Below are 26,763 nucleotides of genomic sequence, written 5' to 3' on the forward strand. Positions count from 1 at the left end.
TACTTAGAAGATGTTCAGTAGGTAAGTACTGACCACATCAAGCTCCAAGAGTGTCTCATCAAATACTTTGCTTACATGTTTTTTTCAGTTTTATTAGTGGTTTTGCTGAAGTAAGGCTTTTAAATCACTGTCAGACAGAGAGAGGCTAGACATTTCTACATTTGAGCAGAGGATCAAGAAGAGACTATAAAAGTTTCTTACATCCTTCACAAAAGCATCTAAAAAGGGCTCCAAGGGAGAAGGGAAATCATTTCTCTTCTGAGGAGTGCTCCAAGGCACTGGGGAACCCTGCATTCTTTACCGATGCACTTTCATTCTTTACCAATCCATCTTCATAATGATCACTTATGATGGCTTCTTTATCATTCCTGATTTCCTTAATCCCCATAGGACTGCCTGTCAGGTCCTTGGGCAGGTTATACTTATAAAGAAGCTTCAATTTTTTTAAGTAGATGAAGTTAAACAGTCTTTGGAAGCTTTGTTTAATAGTTGAGGTGGTCAATTTATGTGCTATTTCCAGAAGAATTTTGTTTGTTATTTCTGCCAACTCCCTGATCACAGGATCTTCATCCCGAATCACTCGGTCAATAGCTGTAACAGTAGAAAGGCCATTAATTCAAAGCATTGCTTTCATAGTCTGAGAAGCTCTCAGTCTCAAAACAGTCTTACCACCTTTCACAGGAGCTCTGCTGCCCTAATTTTTGTTACCTAGACTAATAGCATCCAGGAAGTTTTTGCCTTCTGTCCTCACTAGACCTCATTATGTGCTGAGGGCATATTATGTGTTGAGTATTCTGCTAGACAGCATAAACATATATTCATGAATAGGCTCAATATTGCTCAGAATAATGAAAAAAAGTAGAGTCAGTCTAAATGTTTATCAGTCAGAAAGGGCTTAAAGTTAGTAATGAAATATCATAAAGGCAAATAGGACATACATGTTAACATGATGATGTAGACCCACGTTTCTTAGCATGAAAAGATGTTTATGACATGAGTAAGTGAAAAAATTATAAAAAAGTTATGACAGTTTAAAAAATAAATATGTAATAGTTTATATTCTTTAAAAATACGTGCCATTAAATATATACCAACATGCAAATATCATTATATTCAGATGCTGAGCTTGTGGGAAGTTATTATTTTCTTTCCTAACAAAAAGAAATAGAGAAGGAAAAAACAGATAGATGTAGAAATAAGAGAAAAAGGAAAAGGAGCAGAAGGAGGAGGAAGAGAGCAAACAAAAATATCTGAGCAACATGGAGAGAGTGCTTAGCATTTAGCAGGCAGTCAATAATATAAGTGAATGAAAAAAATGAAAAACGAAGAAAATTATGTGTCAGTGTAGGTTCATCAATTGTAACAAATATACCACTCTGCTGGGAGATGTTGGTAACAGTAGGAGGCTGTGCATGTGTGGGGGCAGGAGGTATACAGGAAATCTCTATCTTCCACTCAGTGTTTCTACTAATTTAAAACGGCTCTACAATATAAAGTCTGTTAACAAAAGAAGGAAGGAAGGCAGCCACCTTGTCTTCTGCCGCAGCCTGTTTGGAATTCTGATTCCAAAGGGGAAATAGGCAGAGGCCAAGAGAGATCCAAACATTTTGATAGAATAAGTATTAAAAAGTGAAAGTGAAAATCGCTCAGTCGTATCCGAGTTTTTGCAACCCTATAATCCGTGGAATTCTCTAGGCCAGAATACTGGAGTGGGTAGCCTTTCCCTTCTCCAGGGGATCTTCAAAACCCAGGACTGAATCCAGGTCTCCCACAATGCAGGTGGACTCTTTACCAGCTGAGCTTCCAGGGAAGCCCAAGAATACTGGAGTGGGTAGCCTATCCCTTCTCCAGTGGATCTTCCCAACTCAGGAATCGAACTGGGGTCTCCTACATTGCGGGTGGATTCTTTACTAAATGAGCTATCAGGGAAGCCCAAGTGACTCAGTCATGTCTGACTCTTTGTGACCCCATGGACTATACAGTTCATGGAATTCTCCAGGCCAGAATACTGGAGTGGGTAGCCTTTCCCTTCTCCAGGGGATCTTCCCAACCCGGGGATCAAACCCAGGTCTCCTGCATTGCAGGTGGATTCTTTACCAACTGAGCTATCAGGGAAGCTCTTCTGATGCAAGTATATATTGCTATCTCCTAAAATGTAAATTCTCTAAGGAAAGGGACTTTGCTTTGTCTGCTGCTGTGTGTCCTGCTCATAGAATAGTGCTGTCATATAGTAGATGCCAGATAAATATTTGTTGAACAAATTAATGAGTGATTGAATTCTTAACTCTCTGTAGTTCCTAAGGATTCTAGGATGGTGGTAGCTAGGTCTCAGATAAAGAGAGGGCTAGAAGGAGATATTGAGGCAGAGAGAGAAAGATAGAGGGAAAGAATAAAAAGTAAAAAAAAGATGCCCCTTAACCCAGTCCTTCTACTGATTTCCCCTTAACCACCTAACTACCTCTATAGCACTCTCCCATCCCTGGCATCACTATAGAGCTCAGATATAAATGGAATCACAAACAGGGAAGTTATTTAGGCCTATATATAAAGATTTCATTATAATTTCAACACTTACCCTCAAGCATGACATCAATTTCATCTCTGAGCAGTAAATGGCCACCCAATTTTGCCAAGTACCCTATGCACAAATTAAAATTAAAGTTGCCCCAAAATACATTATGAAAATACATTATCTGATATTATCTACCTTCAGTGCTTTCTTCAAAGCAAAATGTCTCTAGATTATTCTTGAATAATCTTTTAGTGATTTCAAATAATTAATAAATCTTTATTGAGATATATGTGTGTGTATAAATGTGCACAAATCACATTTGTACATCTCAATAAATGACCAGAGTGAATACTTCTAGCTACCACCTAGGCCTTTAAATTGAATATTACCATTATCCTAGGAGCCTCCTTTATGCCCTTCCCAATTTCCTCCTTCACCTTTCAGAATACATTCTTTTGCTCAGCACTACATTGTGAGATTCATCCTGTTTTTAAACATACCAATAGTTCATTCATTTCCATTGCTACATGACAGAGGTTAGCAATGTTCTCTTGAAACAGAGCTGTGCTTATTGGCTTATTTGCTTATGGATCATCTCCAGCTTTTCTCACCCTACAAACGGCAGAGTTGAGTGGTTGTCACAGAGCCTGGTATTCAAAGCTTGAAATATTTCCTATCTGGTTCTTCACAGAAAGAGTTTCCTGAATGCTTTTTGTATGATATGCCATCTTATTAATGCATCACTTTTTGGCCATTCTGCTTATGATGGACAATGTGTTGTTTTTAATTTGAGGCTATTATGAATAGTGATGTTATTGTGGGCATTCTTCTACATGAACTTTGGTGTAGATATGTATGCACTACTCATTGGTATATAGCTAGGAGTGGACTTACTAGCTAATGGATAAGCTTATGGTCACCTTTAATCATTACTGCAGAAGAGTTGCCAAGTTGATTGTACCAATTTTCACTCCTACCAGCATTGTATGAACATTTCTACTGCTCTCTCCATCCTCTCTAACACTTGATAGTCGTTAGCCAATCTTTCAGTCAATCTCATGGGTTTGGTGGTGTTATTATATTGGATAAACAAATTGGATATATAATTTTATATATATTGAATATGTAATTAGATATATAATTTTGTATATTGGATATACAGTTGTATATTTCTTTTGCAAAATGTCTGTTCTGTATGTCTCTTGCCTGTTTTTCTATTGAGTTGGTTTTAAATTATTTATTTTTAGGCATTTTAAATTCTGGTTACTAATCTTTTAAAAATATTACACCTATTACAAATATTTTCTCCTAACCCATGGCAAAACTTTTCCATTTATACTTTTCTTTTTGATGAGCAGAATTATTTATTTTTTGGCTGTGCTGGATCTTTGCTGCTGTGCGGGGGTTTTTCTCTAGTTGTGGCTAGTGGGGGCAACTCGTGGTGGCTTCTCTTGTTGTGGGTCACAAGCTCTACAGCACAGGGTCCACAGCTGTGGCACATTGGCTTAGTTGTCCTGAGGCATGTGGTGTCCTTCCAGACCAGGGATCAAACCTGTGACCCTTGCATTGGCAGGTGGGATTCTTAACCGCTGATCCACCAGAGAAGTCCTCTAGTTTTATTGCAGTCCAATTTACAGTTAGTGAATTTTGGGATCCTGATAGGAAATTTTTGCTGTCTCAAGGTCATAAAGATATTCTCCCATATTTACTTCTAGAAACATTATTGTTTTACCCTTTCATATTTTTGGATTACAAATTCAACTGAAATTATATGGCATAAAATAGGGGTTGATTAATTACCTATGTAATTAATCTAGCACTATTAAGAGAGGAAAAAAGTCCTTTCCTTATTGCTTTGTAGGGTCATTTATATCAAAAATTGTGTGAGGGTCAGTGTCTTAACTCCATTCTATCATGTGCCATTTCTATAGTACCTTGATATATGATGGGTCTTGATATCTGATGCTATAAATTCTTCAACTTTGTGGTTCTTTTTCAAATTTTCTTGGCCATTCTCAAACCCTTAAATATTCATGTAAAAATTAGAATCAGCTTCTCATATTTCATATACATACACACCCAAAACTCCTGGTGAAATTTTGTTTGTGGTTGTATCAAATATACTGATCAAATTGAGGAGAGCTGACCATGTTATAATACTTAAACCTTTAATCAGTAAACATGATATATCACTCTATTTAAATATTTTTAAAAAACTTCTCAGAATTTTCTAGTTTTGTTTTGTTTCATGTGTGTGTGTGTGTGTGTGTGTGTATCAGCCTTGTACCTCTTTCCTTAGTTTTATTTTGGGATATTTGATAAATTTTGGTGCAATATATTAGGCATTAAAAAATTAATTTTCTAGTATTTATTGTTAAGTGTGTAGAAACTCAGTTGATTTCTGCATATTTGTATTGTATATAGAAAACTTGCTAAATTTAATTCCTATGGTTTTTCTTAATTCTTTCCAGTGTTCTAAATACTCAATTACTTATCTGCAAATTTTGGAAGTTTTAGTTTCTTTTTTTCCAAACTTATCCATTTTATTTCTTGTTATTACCTTATTTTAGTTTTGGAAAATTCTTGGTCATTATCTCTTTAAATATTTAGTTTCATTTTTTCCCCACTATCCTCATGGAAGTGTATATTAGGCCTTTTAACCACATCTCATGTTCTTATGCTATTTTCATATTTTCCATTTTTATCTTTTCAAGTTTTGATCTTGAGGCTGAATATTTTATTCTGACATTTCTTTTTTTCTCTTCCTGAATTTATTTATTTTAAATTGAAGGATAAGTACAATGTTGTGTTGGTTTATTCTGACATTTCTAATTCTCTTAATCTCATTTCAGTTCTTTCTAATCTGCTGCTAACTTCATTGAGATCTGCATTCTATCTCATTGTGTAATCTTTTGAATATACTAATCATATTTATTTTAAAGTTCATATCTGATAAAGTTGAATAACTGCATATACTAGATTCTGTTTCTACTGTTCTTTCTTGTAGTTAAAAAAAATCTAAATGATTTTTTAAAAAAAAATAAGTATCAGTTATAGTGTATACAGGCTTGAGTCAATACTGTTAGTCTCTGGGCATTTTATCTTCTCCCAGAGAGGATTTGTTTTTGCTTTTTTGGTAGGCAGTTAGGTTAGAAATATATCTCTTTAATTCGACCATGGAGTTAGATATTCAAAGATTTGATAATTATAAGGGCTGGTATATTTTTAGTTTATTCTTATTCCTAGGGTAGAGACATCAGGGATCAAGCAGAAAACTTGGGTGTATTTACCAGGATCCCTCCTCATTGTCAATCCACTCCAAGTTTTGTTCCACCAGTTCAGTGAAACAGCTAAAATTTCTTCATAATTTATCAGCCTTCCACTACCCTTTTTGAATATAAAATTGGAAAGTCTATAAAGGAAAATAACTCCCAAATATCAGGCCTACTTCTTTTAGTTTTTCTACTCTCACTGCCTTTATAAAAGCTCTTAAATGTTTTTAGATAGACTTAAAAAATATTTTTTTTTATATTCTTATTATCTTCCTTTTACACATCATAAAAATTCATGTTATTGTTGTTTAGCCACTAAATCATGTCTGACTCTTTTGTGATTTCATGGACTGTAGCCCACCGGGCTCCTCTGTCCATGAAATTCTCCAGACAAGAAGACTGGAGTGTGTTGCCAATTCCTTCTCCAGGGCATCTTCCCAACCCAGGGATGAAGCCTACATCTCCTGCACTGGCAGGCAGATTCTTTACCATTGAGCCACCAGGGAAGCCTGATAAAAATTCATAGGGAGAAAGAAATTTGGTGAAGGTCACATGGCTAGTGGGTATTCATTTTGAGATTTCAGTGGAACCTTATATATTCTCACCAATAATTCACATTGCCCCTACCTCAGTCAAAATAGGGATCACAAAAATCACAGCAATACATTATTTTGATAATATGATTTACAGATAATAAAACTTGGGATATTCTCATTGACAGGTGGAACATGGGCTTAAGAATTTAAGACTAATGCTTAAAGACAAAGCCCTGTGTTGTGGAGGTATCCTTAACTGGCAAAGTTTTGCTTAATTTTGTAATCCAGTGTAATTCCTTTTAGAATTAGATGGAGGGTACAAATAAATGAATAAAAATTTCCTATGCTAGAGAATACTAATTTTCCCTATTGTCAAATTACTTCTTTATCTTTAGTTCTCTTACTGAAACTGAAGTGAGTTTTAGCTAGACACATGGTTGTTCAGCAGATGACTAGACTTTTAAGACTTCTCTGCAGCTAGGTATGGCAACATGTCTATGTTCCTGGCAAATGATCATTTAGTAGGTTATGTTCAGTCTTTACAGAGCTGTGTCCTCTTGATATATTTCCCTTTCCAGTTGACTGTTACATAGAAGTGGTAGCAGGAGCTAGAGCAAACATCTTGGATCTGATGTAGGAAACTGTGTGATGAGAATATAAGAGCAACAAAAGAACTGACACTAGTCTATTTACACCAGGATTGTTAAATGAGAAAGAAATCACCTACTATTTTGTTTAAGCCATAATTAGGTTAACCCAGTGACACCTTTTGCCCTTCATGTTTTTGCTTATTTCTTTTTTTTTTTTTTTTTAATTTTTTTATTAGTTGGAGGCTAATTACTTCACAACATTTCAGTGGGTTTTGTCATACATTGATATGAATCAGCCATAGATTTACACTTATTCCCCATCCCGATCCCCCCTCCCATCTCCCTCTCCACCCGATTCCTCTGGGTCTTCCCAGTGCACCAGGCCCGAGCACTTGTCTCATGCATCCCACCTGGGCTGGTGATCTGTTTCACCATAGATAGTATACATGCTGTTCTTTTGAAACATCCCACCCTCACATTCTCCCACAGAGTTCAAAAGTCTGTTCTGTATTTCTGTGTCTCTTTTTCTGTTTTGCATATAGGGTTATCGTTACCTTCTTTCTAAATTCCATATATATGTGTTAGTATGCTGTAATGTTCTTTATCTTTCTGGCTTACTTCACTCTGTATAAGGGGCTCCAGTTTCATCCATCTCATTAGGACTGGTTCAAATGAATTCTTTTTGACGGCTGAGTAATATTCCATGGTGTATATGTACCACAGCTTCCTTATCCATTCATCTGCTGATGGGCATCTAGGTTGCTTCCATGTCCTGGCTATTATAAACAGTGCTGCGATGAACATTGGGGTGCACGTGTCTCTTTCAGATCTGGTTTCCTCAGTGTGTATGCCCAGAAGTGGGATTGCTGGGTCATATGGCAGTTCTATTTCCAGTTTTTTAAGAAATCTCCACACTGTTTTCCATAGCGGCTGTACTAGTTTGCATTCCCACCAACAGTGTAAGAGGGTTCCCTTTTCTCCACACCCTCTCCAGCATTTATTGCTTGTAGAATTTTGGATAGCAGCCATCCTGACTGGTGTGTAATGGTACCTCATTGTGGTTTTGAACACAACAACCCAAAACCTATGGGACACTGTAAAAGCAGTGCTAAGGGGAAGGTTCATAGCATTACAGGCTTACATCAAGAAACAAGAAAAAAGCCAAATAAATAACCTAACTCTACACCTAAAGCAATTAGAGAAGGAAGAAATGAAGAACCCCAGGGTTAGCAGAAGGAAAGAAATCTTAAAAATTAAGGCAGAAATAAATGCAATAGAAACTAAAGAGACCATAGCAAAAATCAACAAAGCTAAAAGCTGGTTTTTTGAAAAAATAAACAAAATTGACAAACCATTAGCAAGACTCATTAAGAAACAAAGAGAGAAGAACCAAATTAACAAAATTAGAAATGAAAATGGAGAGATCACAACAGACAACACTGAAATACAAAGGATCATAAGAGACTACTACCAGCAGCTCTATGCCAATAAAATGGACAACTTGGATGAAATGGACAAATTCTTAGAAAAGTATAACTTTCCAAAACTGAACCAGGAAGAAATAGAAGATCTTAACAGACCCATCACAGGCAAGGAAATCGAAACTGTAATCAAAAATCTTCCAGCAAACAAAAGCCCAGGACCAGATGGCTTCACAGCTGAATTCTACCAAAAATTTAGAGAAGAGCTAACACCTACCTTACTCAAACTCTTCCAGAAAATTGCAGAAGAAGGTAAACTTCCAAACTCATTCTATGAGGCCACCATCACCCTAATTCCAAAACCAGACAAAGATGCCACAAAAAAAGAAAACTACAGGCCAATATCACTGATGAACATAGATGCAAAAATCCTTAACAAAATTCTAGCAAACAGAATCCAACAACATATTAAAAAAATCATACACCACGACCAAGTGGGCTTTATCCCAGGAATGCAAGGATTCTTCAATATCCGCAAATCAATCAATGTAATACACCACATTAACAAATTGAAAGATAAAAACCATATGATTATCTCAATAGATGCAGAGAAAGCCTTTGACAAAATTCAACACTCATTTATGATTAAAACTCTCCAAAAAGCAGGAATAGAAGGAACATACCTCAACATAATAAAAGCTATATATGACAAACCCACAGCAAGCATCACCCTCAATGGTGAAAAATTGAAAGCATTTCCCCTGAAATCAGGAACAAGACAAGGGTGCCCACTCTCACCACTACTGTTCAACATAGTGTTGGAAGTTTTGGCCACAGCATTCAGAGCAGAAAAAGAAGTAAAAGGAATCCAGATAGGAAAAGAAGAAGTGAAACTCTCACTGTTTGCAGATGACATGATCCTCTATATAGAAAACCCTAAAGACTCTACCAGAAAATTACTAGAACTAATCAATGAATATAGTAAAGTTGCTTATTTCTTGGTGTAATACTGCTAATACTGTCTGTCTGCAATGCAGGAGACCCGGATTCAATTCCTGGGTTTGGAATATCCTCTGGAGAAGGAAATGGCAACCCACTCCAGTATCCTTGCCTGGAAAATCCCAGGAAAATCTGACTATTTATTCCTCATGATTACATTTACTGTTGTTGTGTTAGTTGCTTGGTTGTGCTTGACACTTTGTGACACCATAGACTGTATAGCCCCCTCCAGGCTCCTCTGTCCATGGAATTCTCCAGTCAAGAATACTGCAGTAGGTAGCCATGCCTTCCTCCAGGGGATCTTTCTGACTCTGGGATTGAACCCAGGTCTCCTGCATTGCATGTGGATTCTTAACTGAGCCACCAGGAAGCCCCACTGTAGCTATAGTAATATCTGATAAGGCTAGTCTGCTATCTTTTTTGGTTAGAACTTCCTGGATATTCCTGCATGGTAACTTTTCTACATCAATTTTAAAATTAGCATGTCAATTTTGAAAAAAGTCCCATTGATATTTTAATTGGCATCTCATTCCATGTACAGACTGATTTAGGAAACAATTAAAAGGACAGAAATGGTATGGACCTAACAGAAGCAAAAGATACTAAGAAGAGGTGGCAAGAATACACAGAAGATACACAAAAAAGATCTTCACGATCCAGATAATCATGATGGTGTGATCATTTACCTAGAGCCAGACATCCTGGAATGTGAAGTCAAGTGGGCCTTAGAAAGCATCACTACGAACAAAGCTAGTGGAGGTGATGGAATTCCAGTTGAGTTATTTCAAATCCTGAAAGATGATGCTGTGAAAGTGCTGCACTCAATATGCCAGCAAATTTGGAAAGCTCAACAGTGGCCATAGGATTAGAAAAATTCAGTTTTCATTCCAATCCCAAAGAAAGGCAATGCCAAAGAATGCTCAAACTACCACACAATTGCACTCATCTCAGGCTAGTAAAGTAATGCTCAGAATTCTCCAAGCCAGGCTTCAACAATACTTAAACCGTGAACTTCCAGATGTTCAAGCTGGTTTTAGAAAAGGCAGAGGAACCAGAGATCAAATTGCCTACATCCAGTGGATCATCAAAAAAGCAAGAGAGTTCCAGAAAAACCTCTATTTATGTTTTATTTACAATGACAAAGCCTTTGACTGTGTGGATCAAAACAAACTGTGGAAATTCTGAAAGAGATGGGAACACCAGACCACATGACCTGCCTCCTGAGAAGTCTGTATGCAGAAGAAGCAACATTTAGAACTGGACATGGAACAACAGACTGGTTCCAAATAGGAAAAGGAGTACATCAAGGCTTTATATTATCACCCTGCTTATTTAACTTATATGCAGAGTACATCATGGAAAACATTGGACCGGAGGAAGCACAAGCTGGAAACAAGATTGCCAGGAGAAATATCAATAACCTCAGATATGCAGATGACACCACACTTATGGCAGAAAGTGAAGAAGAACTAAAGAGCCTCTTGATGAAAGTGAAAGAGGAGAGTGAAAAAGTTGACTTAAAGCTCAGCATTCAGAAAACTGAGATCACGGCATCTGGCCCCATCACTTCATGGCAAGTAGATGGGGAAACAATGGAAACAGTGACAGACTTTATTTTTGGGGGCTCCAAAATCAATGCAGATGGTGACTGCAGCCATGATTAAAAGACCCTTGCTCCTTGGAAGAAAAGTTATGACCAAACTAGACAGCATATTAAAAAGCAGAGACATTACTTTGCCAATAAAGGTCCATCTAGCCAAAGCTATGGTTTTTCCAGTAGTCATGTATGGATGTGAGAGTTGGACTATAAAGAAAGCTGAGCACTGAAGAATCGATGCTTTTGAACTGTGGTGTTGGAGAAGACCCTTGAGAATCCCTTGGACTGCCAGGAGATCCAACCAGTCCATCCTAAGGGAAATCAGTCCTGAATATTCATTGTAAGGGCTGATGTGGAAGCTGAAACTCCCAATACTTTGGCCACCTGATGTGAAGAGTTGACTCATTGGAAAAGACCCTGATGCTGGGAAAGATTGAAGGTGGGAGGAGAAGGGGTCGACAGAGGATGAGATGGTTGGATGGCATCACCGACCCCATGGAGATGAGTTTCAGTAAACTCGAGGAGTTCATGATGGACAGGGAGGCCTGGTGTGCTTCAGTCCATGGTGCTGCAAAGAGTTGGACAAGACTGAGTGACTGAACTGAACTGACACATTTAAAATTTTGATTCTTTCCACAATTGTGGGTTATACCTTTCTATTTATTTAATTTTTCTTTGTGTATTTCAGTAATTCTTGCAAGTTCTTCATAGAAATACTGCCTACATTTTAAAGTTTCTTTTTAGATCTTCCTTCCTTCCATTAACATGATTTGATACACATTGAACTGATATTTGTATGGTTGTAAGGTAGGAATTTGTGTGTGTGTGTGTGTGTGTGTGCGCGCGCGTTTTCATTGTCCTAGCACCTTTTACTTGACAGTCCATCATTTCTGATCTGATATACATTTCCAGTTCTAATTTTTATATTAGGTGTTTTTGTACATGTGGATCTGTTTCTAGGCTTTCTATACTGTTTCACAGGTCTTGTCTCCTTGAGTGAGTAAAAGATTGTCTACAATCTGTTAGTTATATCTCATATGTTGGTCTTGAGCTTCCACATACATCCAGAATCAACTTTTCAAGATTTAGGGAATTGTCTGTTTTTTAAATTATAATTGTATTGAGTTTACTGATTAATATTTCTCAATGGGGACTCAGAGGGAATTCTAGATGGGATAAGTTGTGATTAGTACTGTTACAATTACTACTGAATACTAAGCATACTACTATAATATTAAATGAACATTAAATGCTATATGAACCTGAAGCAAGCAGACAAGGGAGCCTAGGGGATATAAAACACAGAGGTCAGTTTTCAGAGGCATGGAGAAATGTAAAAAACAGTGAAAAATTTACTGGGAGCTGGAAGTCCTACTGTTAAGTAGATACTGTATGTTCTTCAGTTCAGTTCAGTTCAGTTGTTCAGTTGTGTCTAACTCCTTGCAACCTCATGGACTGCAGCACGCCAGGCTTCCCTGTCCATCACCAACTCCTCGAGTTTACTCAAACTGATGTCCATTGATTCGGTGATGCCATCCAACCATCTCATCCTCTGTCAACCCCTTCTCCTCCCACCTTCAATTTTTCCCAGCATCAGGGTCTTTTCCAATGAGTCAACTCTTCACATCAGGTGGCCAAAGTACTGGAGTTTCAGCTTCAGCATTAGTCCTTTCAATGAATATTCAGGACTGATTTCCCTTAGGATGGACTGGTTGGATCTCCTTGTAGTCCAAGGGACTCTTAAGAGTCTTCTCCAACACCACAGTTCAAAACCACCAATTCTTCTATGCTCAGCTTTCTTCTTTCTTCTATGCTCAGTCCAACTCTCACATGCATACATGACCACTGGGAAAACCATAGCTTTGACTAGATAGACCTTTGTTGGCAAAGTAATGTCTCTGCTTTTTAATATGCTGTCTAGGTTGGTCATAACTTTTCTTCCAAGGAGCAAGGGTCTTTTAATTTCATGGCTGCAGTCACCATCTGCAGTGATTTTGGAGCCCCCCAAAATAAAGTCTGTCACTGTTTCCATTGTTTCCCCATCTACTTGCCATGAAGTGATGGGACCAGATGCCATGATCTTAGTTTTCTGAATGCTGAGTTTTAAGCCAACTTTTTCACTCTCCTCTTTGACTTTCACCAAGAGGCTCTTCAGTTCTTCTTTGCTTTCTGCCATAAGTGTGGTATCATCTGCATATCTGAGGTTATTGATATTTCTCCCTGCAATCTTGATTCCAGCTTGTGCTGCATCCAGCCTGGCATTTCACATGATGTACTCTGCATATAAGTTAAATAAGCAGGGTGACAATACATAGCCTTGATGTACTTCTTTCCTGATTTGGAACCAGTCTGTTGTTCCATGTCCAGTTCTAACTGGTGCTTCCTGACCTGCATACAGGTTTCTCAACAGGCAGATCAGGTGGTCTGGTATTCTCATCTCTTTCAGAATTTTCCAGCTTATTGTGATCCACACAGTCAAAGGCTTTGGCATAGTCAACAAAGCACAAGCTGTTTTTCTGGAACTCTCTCACTTTTTCAATGATCCAACTGATGTTGGCAATATGATCTCTGGTTCCTTTGTCTTTTATAAATCCAGCTTGAACATCTAGAAATTCTTATGCAATAATTTATCCCTTCCTTCTTTAGTTGGCTGAATTCCATCCATCAATTCTTTCTTTAAGGGTTCATGGTAATGAACTTTTGCTGAGTTTTTGTGTTTTAGAAATATTTTATTATCTTTGTAGTTGTATATAATTTTGATGAAGCTTCCCTGGTAGCTCAACTGGTAAAGAATCTGCCTGCCATGTAGGAGACCCTAGTTTGCTTCCTGGATCAGGAAGATCCCATGGAGAAGGAATAGGTTACTCATGCCAGTATTCTTGGGCTTCTCTGTTGGCTCAGATGGTGAAGAATCCGCTTGAAATGAGAGACACCTGGGTTTAATCCCTGGGTTGGGAAGATTCCCTGGAGGAGGGGGCATGACAACCCACTCCTGTATTCTTGTCTGAAGAATCCCCATGACAGAGAGCCTGGAGGGCTATTGTCCATGGGGTTGCAAAGAATCGGACACGACTGAGCGACTAAGCACAAAACAGCTTAATTTTGATGATCTAAAATTTTTGATCACATATTTTTCTACTAAGGATTTGTATGTACTATTCTACTATATTTTAGAGTTGAATATTGAAATGGAGAAGTCTAATTTCAGATTTATTTATTTTGTAACGTATAGGTGAGTTTTTTTAACCGAAATGTTCAAAGAATTCTTTAACTCTAAAGTTCCATAACTTTAGGAATGTTAGGAATGTTTTATTCTGTATAAAATATGTCTTGAAAATTTTTACCATCTTCAGCATATTTAATTAAAATTTTTTTTGTTTTTAAATTTTATCTTTGAATACTTTTTTAATTGTTCATTTTTTCTTAAGGGATATTATCTTTCTGTAATCTATCTTCTCTATTGTTACTCCCCAATTTTTCAAACTATTTCTTATTGGTTTACATCTATTTTGCTAACATTTCTCAACCCTTTACTCCTTTTCCCTTACTGGGTTATCAACACTATGTATTTTCTTCCATTGCCTGCAATGTAATTTTTTTTTTTTTAAATAATGGTTATATATTTTTCTTACACTTTCTACCGTACTTTGAAAGATTATTTTTCATGTGCTCCTATTTTACCATTATATATTCCTGAGCACTTATATCTATAGACCTTTATTTTTAAGAGTTTTGGATTCATGAATATAATTATTATGATTTTCAAGTACTCTGTAGAAACATTTTTTAAAATTTGTCTCCTGCATTGCAAGCAGATTCTTTACCACTGAGCTACCTGGGAAGCCCACATGTATGACATAACTAAGTATTTTCTCATTCCTTGGTGCCCTACATACTTCCTGAGGGCAAATGAGAACTCTTTCCTCTCATTTCAAATAAAGGATTATCAGTTTTGATCTTCGTGGTAAGAAGGTAGTGGGAAAAAAACTGGTTGGTCAGATTTGTTCAAGGTCAAAAATTTTGGTTGTCTTCTTTTAGAATCTTACTGTACTCCCTCAACTCTACATTTTCTTTTTTTGACCTTCATTAGATTTGGTAGCTCTTCCTCATCTGTTGTGGGCTTCCCTGGGGGCTCAGATGGTGAAGAATCTGCAGTGTGGGAGACCCGGGTTCGGTCCCTGGTTTGGGAAGATCCCCTGGAGAAGGGAATGGCAACCTACTCCAGTATTCTTGCCTGGAGAATCCCATGGACAAAGGTGCCTGGCAGGTGACACTTCATTGGGTTGCAAAGAGTCAAACAGGACTGAGCGACTGACTATCGCTCATATGTTGTAATTTGTGGTTAGAGATGTTCATGTTTTGTTAAAGACTGACATTTAAAAAAATATATATTATTCTTCAATGGGGAGAGGTGATTTTTAAGCAGCAAAGGAGAACTGTAGTGGTTTGCCACCTTCTTAAATTTTGAAATTTATCTGGTTGAATATTTTGTATGATAGTTTAATTACATACTTAGCAGTGTATTATAAAGTAGAACTCTATTCTCATCATATATTTTAACTTCTGCTCATTATAGATATCATCATGAAAATTTGAGTCCATCCTAAACAAAGAAAATTTATAATTTTTTCAAGGAAAACTTCTAGCTGCTATCCATTCTTTACCTGTTAAGACAAATTAGGAAATGAGAATTGAATTTTACTTACCTAGTAAAATAACTGATCCTCTTTTCAGATATCTTCTGGAACTCTCCAGGAATCCTAAGGTCTCAGATATCAAATCTGTAATGTATTTTTGATGAGAAATAAGCTGAGAATAAAAAGGAAAAAAATTCTCTCACTTCTTGAAAATACTTATATGCTAAATTCAGAGAGGCTTCCAGGGAAACAAACTTGGTTGCTTATACCAAATTAGGACCGGGTTAAAACTTGGGGGTTTCTATGTAGGAATGTTACTCTCTTGCTTGCAGATATTATTCAGCTTTTATATGATATCCAGTCTTTGGGTTTCCAACCTTTGGTTAACATCCTTCCATCCCTACCTGTCTATTGTTGCAGTTTATGCTGGTTTTCAGAAAACCAGCTCATTCAGTCATGGAAAACTAATTCCAGCTTTTCTTTCGGTGATCTGAAATGCTGTGCCTGTCTTTACACTGCTCAAAGTAGGTGGGTTGAAGGAAGGAAAAATAGATGATCCATGTTAAGGAGAAGAAAGTGGGAAAGTTTAATTTTTCTCTGGTCTCAAGCCCTAGCTGTAATTGTCCATTTATTATCTTCTCTTCAGAGTCCTTCTAGATTCACCTTGTGCCCATTATGCTTTTCATCACTTTGTATATCCTTTAAAATTGTCTCTGTAACTCTTAGGGTAGTAAATCTTGAGTGGACACTTACAAGATTGTTACAGATGTTGAGCACCACCAACTCAAAATTGTAATATTCATCCTTTAGGAAATATAATGTTGACCATTTTAATTCTGAGGCACAGATTTCTAATGTATATTTACATGCCTGTGAAGCAGAATAAGGTCAGTAAAGATCCATTCCATCTGGTGTTATATAAAACACTGTGATTCTCTGCAAAACTAAGAAAACCAAAATTTCAGGACTTACTTTAACTACTCTTTCCTCTGTATCTTCCAAAAACAGGATCAGAGGCACCAAGCCTGCATAAACCACATCATTTAGCATCCATGTGTACTGACTCATGTCCATGAGTAACTGACCAAAGTGGTGAATGGCCATACTCCGAATACCTCCATTAGCCTAAAACATGCACACGGAAAAGACCTCATTTGAGAATATACATATACACACACTATATATATATATATGTATATGTATATATATATATATATATATGTATATATATACACTAACATATAATATGTATGTATATATATACACACACTATATAGTATATATATTTATATAATGTATATACACTATATATGATGTGTATATAAGTGTGTGTATATATTTATCATTTGTTTTTAGAAAAGATTCACCTTGGGCGAATTCACCTTGGGTCTAAGAAGTCATCTCTTCTTCTGATTTGAAAATAAGACTTACTTACCAAAATTCATATTACATGAAAGAAAATCCCCTGTGAAAAGTGAACTTCTTAAATTTAGGAAGATAGTATTTAATAACATACTAAAGATATAACTGGGGATGGTCTTGATCACTGTCTCCTGTACAGTGTCATGAACCTCCATCCATAGTTCTTGCTCCTTGGAAGAAAAGCTATGACCAACCTAAACAGCATATTAAAAAGCAGAGACATTACTTTGCCAATAAAGGTCCATCTAGTCAAAGCTATAGTTTTTCCAGTAGCCATGTATGGATGTGAGAGTTGAACCATAAAGAAAGCGTAGAGCCGAAGAATTGATGCTTTTGAACTGTGGTGTTGGAGAAGACTCTTGTGAGTCCTTTGGACTGCAAGGAGATCAAACCAGTCAACCCTAAAGGAAATCAGTCCTGAATATTCATTGGAAGGACTGATGATTAAGCTGAAACTCCCAATACTTTGGTCACCTGATGTGAAGAACTGACTCATTGGAAAAGAGCCTGATTCTGGGAAAGATTGAAGGCCAGAGGGGAAGGGGACGACAGAGGATGAGATGGTTGGATGGCATCACCGACTTGATGGACATGCATTTGAGCAAGCTTCAAGAGTTGATGACAGATAGGGAAACCTGGCTTGCTGCAGTCCATGGGGTTGCAGAGTCAGACATGACTGAGCAACTGAACTGAACTGAAAGATATAACTTGGAGATAATTTCTATCAAAATACTTAGGGTAATGTGACCATGATGTATTCAATGCTGGAGGCCTTTGCAGAATTGCTACTGAATACCAATGCGAGTTCTTTGCATACTGGCATAATACTAGGTTTCCAAGGGTTTACTTAGTCTAAATAGGAAGGTGACTGGAGTATAAGGATTCTAGAAGAGAAAAATTACAAGTCAGAGGAAGAGATTAATTTTTTAAAAATATAATATCACTTCCAGTTTTTACAAAAATATTACTCCATTTTGAAAATAATAATTTACATGGACATACTAATTATCAGCTGTATGAACTTGGGCTAATATTCACTTCAGTTTGCCTCAGTTTGCTTGTATGTAAACTGGATAATAGTAATAGTGTTGTCTTCTAGTGAAAATGAAAGTCAGTCATGTCTGACTCTTTGCGACCCCGTGGACTATTCAGTCTGTGGAATTCTCCAGGCCAGAATATTGTAGTGAGTAGCCTTTCCCTTCTCCAGGGGACCTTCCCAACCCAGCGATTGAACCCAGGTCTCTCGCATTGCAGGTGGATTCTTTACCTGCTGAGCCACAAGGGAAGCCCAAGAGAGTTGTCTAGAGAATTATATAAAATTGTCCATGTAAATGCCTTAGAATAATGCCTGGTGTACAGTAAATGCTCAATAAATTTTAGCCAGTGTTATTATTACTATTATTATCATTATCTCCTTATAAAAATCTTTTCTGCCACTAAGTTTCCTCTTTCTATAATTTAATAATATTGAGCCTTTTTTTCAATGAAATCTGCGGAACTAGTAAGAAGTTACAAATTTTGGCAAGATAATTTACTGTGACACAATTCTCTAGTTCACAAACAATTCGTCAAAGGAGTCTTTAAAAACAAATAGATTTCTCATAGTATACCAACATGTTCTTGTTTATTAAAATACTGTATTTTTAATAAACTATACATTTACCATAAAAATGAGAATTTTCAAAACACACAACTATCTGATCAAAGAGTTTCTAATTAATGTTTTCTATGATAAGAAATTCATTTGAGATATTACACATGTCAACTCTAATACCCATAATATGCCTGCTACTCACTCTGTTTTACAGATGATACACTAACAGACTGAGCCACTTGCTCAGGAGTTCACAGCTAGTCAGTGGCAGCACAGGGATTTGAACCTAGAAAGTCCAGATTCAGGGTTAACAAATATAGCCACTAAACTACAATTCCTCTCTTATCTAAGAATAAAGGCTACATTTTGACTCTCATTTCCTATGGTCAGGCTTCCGTAGTTTAAAAACAAACATACAGGGCTTTCCTGGTGGCTCTGTGGTAAAGAATCTGCCTATCAATGCAGGAGACATGGGTTCGAGTCCTGATCCGGGAATATCTCACATGCCACGGAGCAACTAAGCCTGTGAGTCACAGTTAGCCTGTGCTCCAGAGCCTGGGAGCCACAGCATCTGTGCAGCCATGACTGAAGCCCACGTGCCCTGAAGCCCATACTCTGAAACAAGAGAGGAAATCACAGTGAGAAGACTGTGCACTGCAACTGGAGTATAGTCCCCTGCTTGCTGCAACTAGAGAAAAGCCTGAGCAGCACGGGAGAGCCAGCACAGCCAAAAATAAATAAATAAAATTTTAAAAATATGTAAAAACACAAATACAAACTTGGAGCTCACTTGATTAATATTATTATCTCTGGAAAACAAATGGCAGATCTGCACAAAATGACTGCGTTCTGTTCACTTATTCTGGAATGTAATATCATTGCCTTAGCTGGCACTTCAGCTGAATGATGAAACCTAATGGTCTCACATATCTGCGTAACTCACATGATCCATCAGAGGACAATAGCTGGAAGCAATTCTGGTAGACAGGGAGGAGTAGGTCACCTTGTCCAGTCTGTCTAAAAGTTTCCTTAGGGTTATCAACGCCCGGATTATAACAGTTGTGTCTTTGGAAAGGAAGGCATCCAAGATGGATGTTAATAAGCTGCAGACATTTTCTATCTATGTATAACAGAAAGAAAATGGTGAGAATTAGGAGCTAGAAGGAGACTTGAGGTAGCATTTGATATGCACACCTCTGAGTTTGGGCAGCATGCAGTGGTGTGCTGGGGCTGGCTTACAGGAATCAACTGTCAAAAAAAGTCACTACTAAAAATTTAAATTTTATAAATTTAGAAATAAATAAAAACAATGGTAGTAAATACTCAAGATTCATTGCTTCCTATTTCTTTTGCTAAATTTGCTAAATTTTTCTGCCTTTCGGGTTGTTTACATGTATTGTATCTGTATGGTAGAAATATTAACTAATAATGTGTTACTGTGCATCTCTGCCCAGATCCATGTTTACTGATGTTCCTTTGATAGATTGAAATCAGCAATGGTGGGAGTATTTACACCAGGGAATAAGTGGTCTTATTTTCACAAAGTTGATTGTTTAATAAATATATACCAACATGCCATTGGCAGTACTAACATCTAAACTAGATGACAATGACCTGTTTGGACATGAGAGCCACTGAGCTCCTGAGCTAAGTAGTGGGCCTCAATTGCAGATCAGAGACATGCAGAATATCCCACCATTAAAACATGAAAAGAAAACATCAAAAAAGAGAGAGAAAGGCTGGAAAGAAAAGAAGTAAAAGAAATAAATACTATTTGCCAAAGTAATAGCCAGAAGACACTTGTGTCATGCAGGAAAACTGAGTCCTTACTAGTAGATGGTGGGTGAAACATCAATCCAGATCACTTTCTACTGTCTCTCTCTTGGTCAGAGCACTAGACAAGGCAATAAATAACTTTCTATTCACAATTCATACTATTGACTCCTATGATTTATCTAAAGGAAATAAACTATGACTCACTTCATTCTAAATGCAAAATGAGTGCCCACTGACTGTCTTTAAGCTTTCAGAGACTGTGCTTAATAGATATACTAGGATTTATTAAATTTATTATTAAATCAGTAACAATTTATGGAATATCTACAGTCTCAGGATTGTGCAAGGTACTTTGGAATATGCAAGTGAATTATGAAACTTGAGTTCAGTTCAGTTGCTCAGTTGTGTCCGACTCGTTGCGACCCCATGAATCGCAGCACACCAGGCCTCCCTGTCTATCACCAACTCCCGGAGTTTACTCAGACTCATGCCCATCGAGTCGGTGATGCCATCCAGCCGTCTCATCCTCTGTCATCCCCTTCTCCTCCTGCCCCCAATCCCTCCCAGCATCAGGGTCTTTTCCAATGAGTCAACTCTTTGCATGAGGTGGCCAAAGTACTGGAGTTTCAGCTTGAGCATCAGTCCTTCCAATGAACACCCAGGACTGATCTCCTTTAGGATGGACTGGTTGGATCTCCTTGCAGTCCAAGGGACTCTCAAGAGTCTTCTCCAATGCCACAGTTCAAAAGCGTCAATTTTTCAGCACTCAGCTTTCTTCACAGTCCAACTCTCACATCCATACATGACCACTGGAAAAACCATAGCCTTGACTAGACGGACCTTTGTTGGCAATGTAATGTCTCTGCTTTTTAATGTGCTATCTAGGTTGGTCATAACTTTCTTTCCAAGGAGGAAGCGTCTTTTAATTTCATGGTTGGATTCACCATCTACAGTGATTTTGGAACCCCCCAAAATAAAGTCTGACACTGTTTCCAATGTCTCCCCATTTATTTCCCATGAGGTGATGGGACTAGATGCCATGATCTTAGTTTTCTGAATGTTAAGCTTTAAGCCAACATTTTCACTCTCCTCTTTCACTTTCATCAAGAGACTTTTTAGTTCCTCTTCACTTTCTGCCATAAGGGTGGTGTTATCTGTATATCTGAGGTTATTGATATTTCTCCCTGCAATCTTCATTCCAGCTCGTGCTTCTTCCAGCCCAGCGTTTCTCATGATGTACTCTGCATACAAGTTAAATAAGCAGGGTGACAATATACAGCCTTGAGGTACTCCTTTTCCTATTTGGAACCAGTCTGCTGTTCCATGTCCAGTTCCGACTGTTGCTTCCTGACCTGCATACAGGTTTCTCAAGAGGTAGGTCAGGTGGTCTGGTATTCCCCTCTCCTTCAGAATTTTCCACAGTTTATTGTGATCCACACAGTCGAAGGTTTTGGCGTAGTCAATAAAGCAGAAATAGATGTTTTTCTGGAACTCTCTTGCTTTTTCAATGATCCAGCAGATATTGGCAATTTGATCTCTGGTTCCTCTGCCTTTTCTGAAACCAGCTTGAACATCTGGAAGTTCATGGTTCACGTATTGCTGAAGCCAGGCTTGGAGAATTTTGAGCATTACTTTACTAGCATGTGAGATGAGTGCAGTTGTGTGGTAGTTTGAGCATTCTTTGGGATTGCCTTTCTTAGGGATTGCTTTGATGTACTCTTCTGGAAAGGCAAGTAGTATTTACATGACTCAGTGGGAAATGATATAGGACAGTAGTTCTCCAGTTTAGCCTATATTAGAATCACCTGGCTAAAACCTTTGACTGTGGATCACAACAAGCTGTGGAAAATTCTTTAAGAGATGGAAATATCAGACCACCTCACCTGCCTCCTGAGAAATGTGTATGCAGGTCAAGAAGCAACAGTTAGAACCAGACATGGAACAACAGACTGGTTCAAAATTGGGAAAGGAATACATCAAGGATGTATGTTGTCACCCTGCTTATTTAACTTATATGCAGAGTACATCATGCAAAATGCTGGGTTGGATGAAGCAAAAGCTGGAATCAAGACTGCAGGGAAAAATATCAATCACCTCAGATACATAGATGACACCACCCTTATGGCAGAAAGCAAAGAGGAACTAAAGAGCCTCTTGATGAAAGTGAGAGAGGAGAGTTAAAAAGTTGGCTTAAAACTCAACATTCAGAAAACTAAGATCATGGCATCTGGTCCCATCACTTCATGGCAAATAGACAGGGAAACAATGGAAACAGTGACAGACTTTATTTCTGGGGGGCTCCAAAATCACTGCACATGGTGACTGCTGCCTTGAAATTAAAAGACACTTACTCCTTGGGAGAAAAGCTATGACCAACCTAAACCGCCTATTAAAAAGCAGAGACATTACTTTGCCAACAAAGTTCCACCTAGTCAAAGCTATGGTTTTTCCAGTAGTCATGTGTGAATGTGAGAGTTGAACCATAAAGAAAGCTGAGTGCCGAAGAATTGATGCTTTTGACCTGTGATGTTGGAGAAGACTCTTGAGAGTCCCTTGGACTGCAAGGAGATGAAACTAGTCCATCCTACAGGAAATCAGTCCTAAATATTCATTGGAAGGACTAATGCTGAAGCTGAAACTCCAATACTTTGCCCACCTGATGTGAAGAACTGACTCATTGGAAAAGACCCTGATGCTGGGAAAGATAGAAGGCAGGAGGAGAAGGGGACGACAGAGGGTGAGTTGGTTGGATGGGATCACCAACTCGATAGATGTGAGTTTGAGCAACTCTGGGAGTTGGTGATGGACAGAGAAGCCTGGCATGCTGCAGTCTATGGATTTGCAGAGAATCAGACCTGACTGAGTGACTGAACTGAACTGAACTGAGGATGACCTGGAGGAATTTTGAAGTCATAGGTTGGTGGGCACAACCTCTAGGATTTCTGATTCTGTAGGCTTGTGATAGGGCCTGACAATGTGCATTTTCAACAAGTTTCTGAGAGACGCTGATGCTGTTAGTTTCAGAGTCATAGGTAGAGAGCCATAAATATAAATATTATATAAGCAAGTGCTTATAGTTGGTGTGGCTCTGAAAGGGATCAGGCTGCTAGAAAGCAGAATATTCAGTGAAAGTTGACTTGAGATAATCATTGAAAAATAAGAAAAACGTGAATGGGTGAAGGAGGAAAGTAGTATAAAGGAAGAAAAAACTTGAACAAATGCTCTGAGGTAGGAATTAATGTGTATTCATGTGTGTATGTTGGAATGAAAAATAACTTACGGACATGTGGTTTAGACTGCAACAAGAGTGTTTTTGTGGGCAATTTTGATAAGTCCTGAGTGTAGTGAATAATCTTCTGGGAAGATATAAATAAGATGATAAAACCTATTGACAACACATCCTTTCAACTCAACTCGGTTTCCTTATTGATAAAATACTTGACTTTGATATTGTTTTAGGGATGTATAAACTAAAAACAATCAGTGTTTTGTCTGTAACGATACTGAGTTATATCAAATCTCAGATCGTAACTTTGACTGCTGGCAGACACAAATCACATACACAGGCATACCTCATTGATAACTGGTGCCATACTGGCAATTTTCTGAAGGCTCAATTTGCAAACTGCAGGATCGGGGTCATTGACCCAGTTTCTGAAGAGAACCAAAAATTTTTCTGGGAATGGGTCCTTGAAGAAATTATTGAGAAGCTAAAAGAAAACAGTTAAGTTAATAGATGGAATAATGGCCAAGCATGATTTTTTTTTTTGCTTCAGTAATAAAAATCAAGACATTTTTAGTAAAACAAATACAAATCACACTAAAACTCTAAATACATACACATACTTTTACTTCACATGTATTTCTGGGCTCATAGAGGGAAGGAGAAGTAGCAGATATAATAGGAAATACATGCTTTGTTATATACATATGATGAAAGAAAATTTCATACATATAGATATGATGAAAGAAATTCTTACATATAGGATAATAGCGTTTATGTTAACTTTTTATACTTTTATGCTGCCTCCTCTTTCTCTTACCTGGAAAACCTTGGTGCCTAATAGCAGTTATATGTTTACTCATTCATTTTCTACCATGTAATGCATACCATGGGCTTCCCTGGTGCTCAGATGGTAAAGAATCTGCCTGCAGGGCAGGAGCATGTGTGTGCTAAGTCACTTCAGTTGTGTCTGACTCTTTGTGGCCCCATGGACTGTAGCCCACCAGGCTCCTCAGTCCGTGGGATTCTCCAGGCAAGAATACTGGAGTGGGTTGCTGTGCCCTACTCCAGGGGATCTTCCCGACTCAAAAATCGAACCCGTGTGTTTTGTGTCTCCTGTATTGACAGACAGGTTCTTTACCTCTAGCATCACCTTGGAAGCCCAGGAGACCCAGGTTCAATTACGGGGTCCAGAATATCCCTTGGAGAAGGGCATAAAAACCCACTCCTGTATTCTTGCCTGGAGAATCCCATGGACAGAGGAGCCTGGCTTGCTAAAGTCCACGGGGTTGCAGAGAGTTGGACATGACTAAGTGACTAACACTTTCACTTTCAATGCATATCATAATCTTAAAATTATGGTATCAACACATATAACATCAATAAACCCTCGGGGGGGGAGAATATTTTTTTACAGATTTTTTTTTTAATCTTTGTGATTTATCTTACTAATGATGTTTAAAGTACCATGTTCATATGTTACTTGACATCCTCCACAAATCTGTGGTGTGTGTGTGTGTGTGTGTGAGAGAGAGAGAATCATACAATTCCTTAGGAAAAAAACTAAGGTCATAGTAGCTAACTGGATAAAGATCAGAGTATTCATAATATGAAACTTTATAAATAACAATATTTTAAAAATGTTCAACCTCTCTGAAAGTTTTAACAGTAAGAACAAATCAAATCGCCCATAGGACATCCACTCTCACATTGGAGAGCTTGTCCATGGTGGTGAAGTGCTATGGAATGAGCTCTCCCATGAACTGTGTGGGGAGGACTGATGCACTGCCTTCCAGGAAACCATCCCTAGCCTGAGAACGTTTATGTTGCTAAGTTGTGTCCGACTCTTCTCTGACCCCATGGGCTGTAGCCCATCAGGCTCCTCTGTTCATGGGATTTCCCAGGCAAGAATACTGGACTGAGTTGCCATTTCCTTTTCCAGATGCTCTTCCTGACCCAGAGATCAAACCTGCGTCTCTTGCATTGGCAGGCAGATTTTTTACTACTGAGACACCAGGGAAGCCCAAGAATACTTATACATTTTAGTTATTATTGCAAATTCTTGGAATCTATTATAAGAAAATAAAATACCAAAAGAAAGAAAATTTAGGCACAAAGATGTAAACTCGATTGCTATTTACATTAGTAGAAAACTAGAAATAACAAATATAAATAGATGGCATAGGCATTGGTAATACTATCTTAGGTGTCACTGGCCGAGAAGACCAAAATAAGGTAAAATACATAGATTGTGTGCTCAAAATAACTAAAGGCCAAGGGGCTGCATAGTTGAACTGGAAAGTTGACAATTGCCCAGAAGTTCTAAACAGAGAAAGCAGTGGAAGAGTGTGGTCATTGCTGATTTCCTGGATGGACAGTCATGTGACTGTCCAATTATATCACATCCATTATGTAATATTACATCAAATAAGTATTACATCCACGATGCGAGAGGCAACTAAATTTCATTCAACATTATCAGGTATATTAATGATGCTTATATAAATTTTATGTAGTCTGTAAGTTTATTTTTTATTTATTTTTTTCAAGCTCAAGAATTCTTATTTTATTCAAAAGATTATAAACTATTATTGTCAATCCTTTTGATGATCAGATTGTCATAGGTTTTCCCGGGGATGCTCCTTCAAGCTGGCTTCTGTGTCCTTTTGACCCATTCTGTCATTTTTTAAGTAAGTCTGACAGAACAGGGTGTTCCAGATTCATTGTGTACATTCCCTGGAATCAACCATTCCTACAGGGAACCCTTGTTCCTTTTTGTGGGAAACGGTATTTAGAAACCAAAATCTGAGGAATAGAGGTACTCACAACTTCTAGGCCTTTCTGAGCTAAGAAATTTCTTTTCTCCCTCCCTCCATCCTTCACCCCCCCACCTGTCTTTCTCTTTATCCATCTATTTATGTTAAAAACCTGAACTCACTTGCTTTATTTGAGATAGAAATTAAAAATGAATAGTAGGTATAAATTTCTTTTAACTGTATTATTGTATGGGAGGGATTTTGTATGTTATGTTTAGACCAATTTGGTATTTGTACATAATTAAAGGATAGTACAATAAAAATAATGAGTCACATAATAAAATATGAGAGATTCAAATGCATTAAGCAAGTTTGAAAAAATAGGTGATTTGCCATTGCAATGTTAAGTTAAACTAATTCATGTATCC

The 26,763-nt window shown here is 37.7% G+C and overlaps 1 protein-coding gene across 1 annotated transcript in view; it reads right to left on the reverse strand.

Moving 5' to 3' along the window:
- Positions 1-247: 247 nt before the first annotated feature.
- MROH9 (maestro heat like repeat family member 9) overlaps positions 248-26,763 on the reverse strand; it is a 140,543-nt gene continuing 114,027 nt past the window's right edge. The window contains exons 18-24 of the mRNA XM_043484660.1: positions 23,929-24,066; positions 19,524-19,700; positions 16,537-16,689; positions 16,318-16,434; positions 15,634-15,736; positions 2,576-2,638; positions 248-591 (exon numbers count right to left, since the gene is read on the reverse strand). Of these exons, the coding sequence (XP_043340595.1) occupies positions 248-591; positions 2,576-2,638; positions 15,634-15,736; positions 16,318-16,434; positions 16,537-16,689; positions 19,524-19,700; positions 23,929-24,066 (1,095 nt within the window). The remainder of the gene's footprint in view (positions 592-2,575; positions 2,639-15,633; positions 15,737-16,317; positions 16,435-16,536; positions 16,690-19,523; positions 19,701-23,928; positions 24,067-26,763) is intronic.

This window comes from Cervus canadensis, chromosome 13 (assembly GCF_019320065.1).
Source record: "Cervus canadensis isolate Bull #8, Minnesota chromosome 13, ASM1932006v1, whole genome shotgun sequence".
Taxonomy (NCBI): domain Eukaryota; kingdom Metazoa; phylum Chordata; class Mammalia; order Artiodactyla; family Cervidae; genus Cervus; species Cervus canadensis.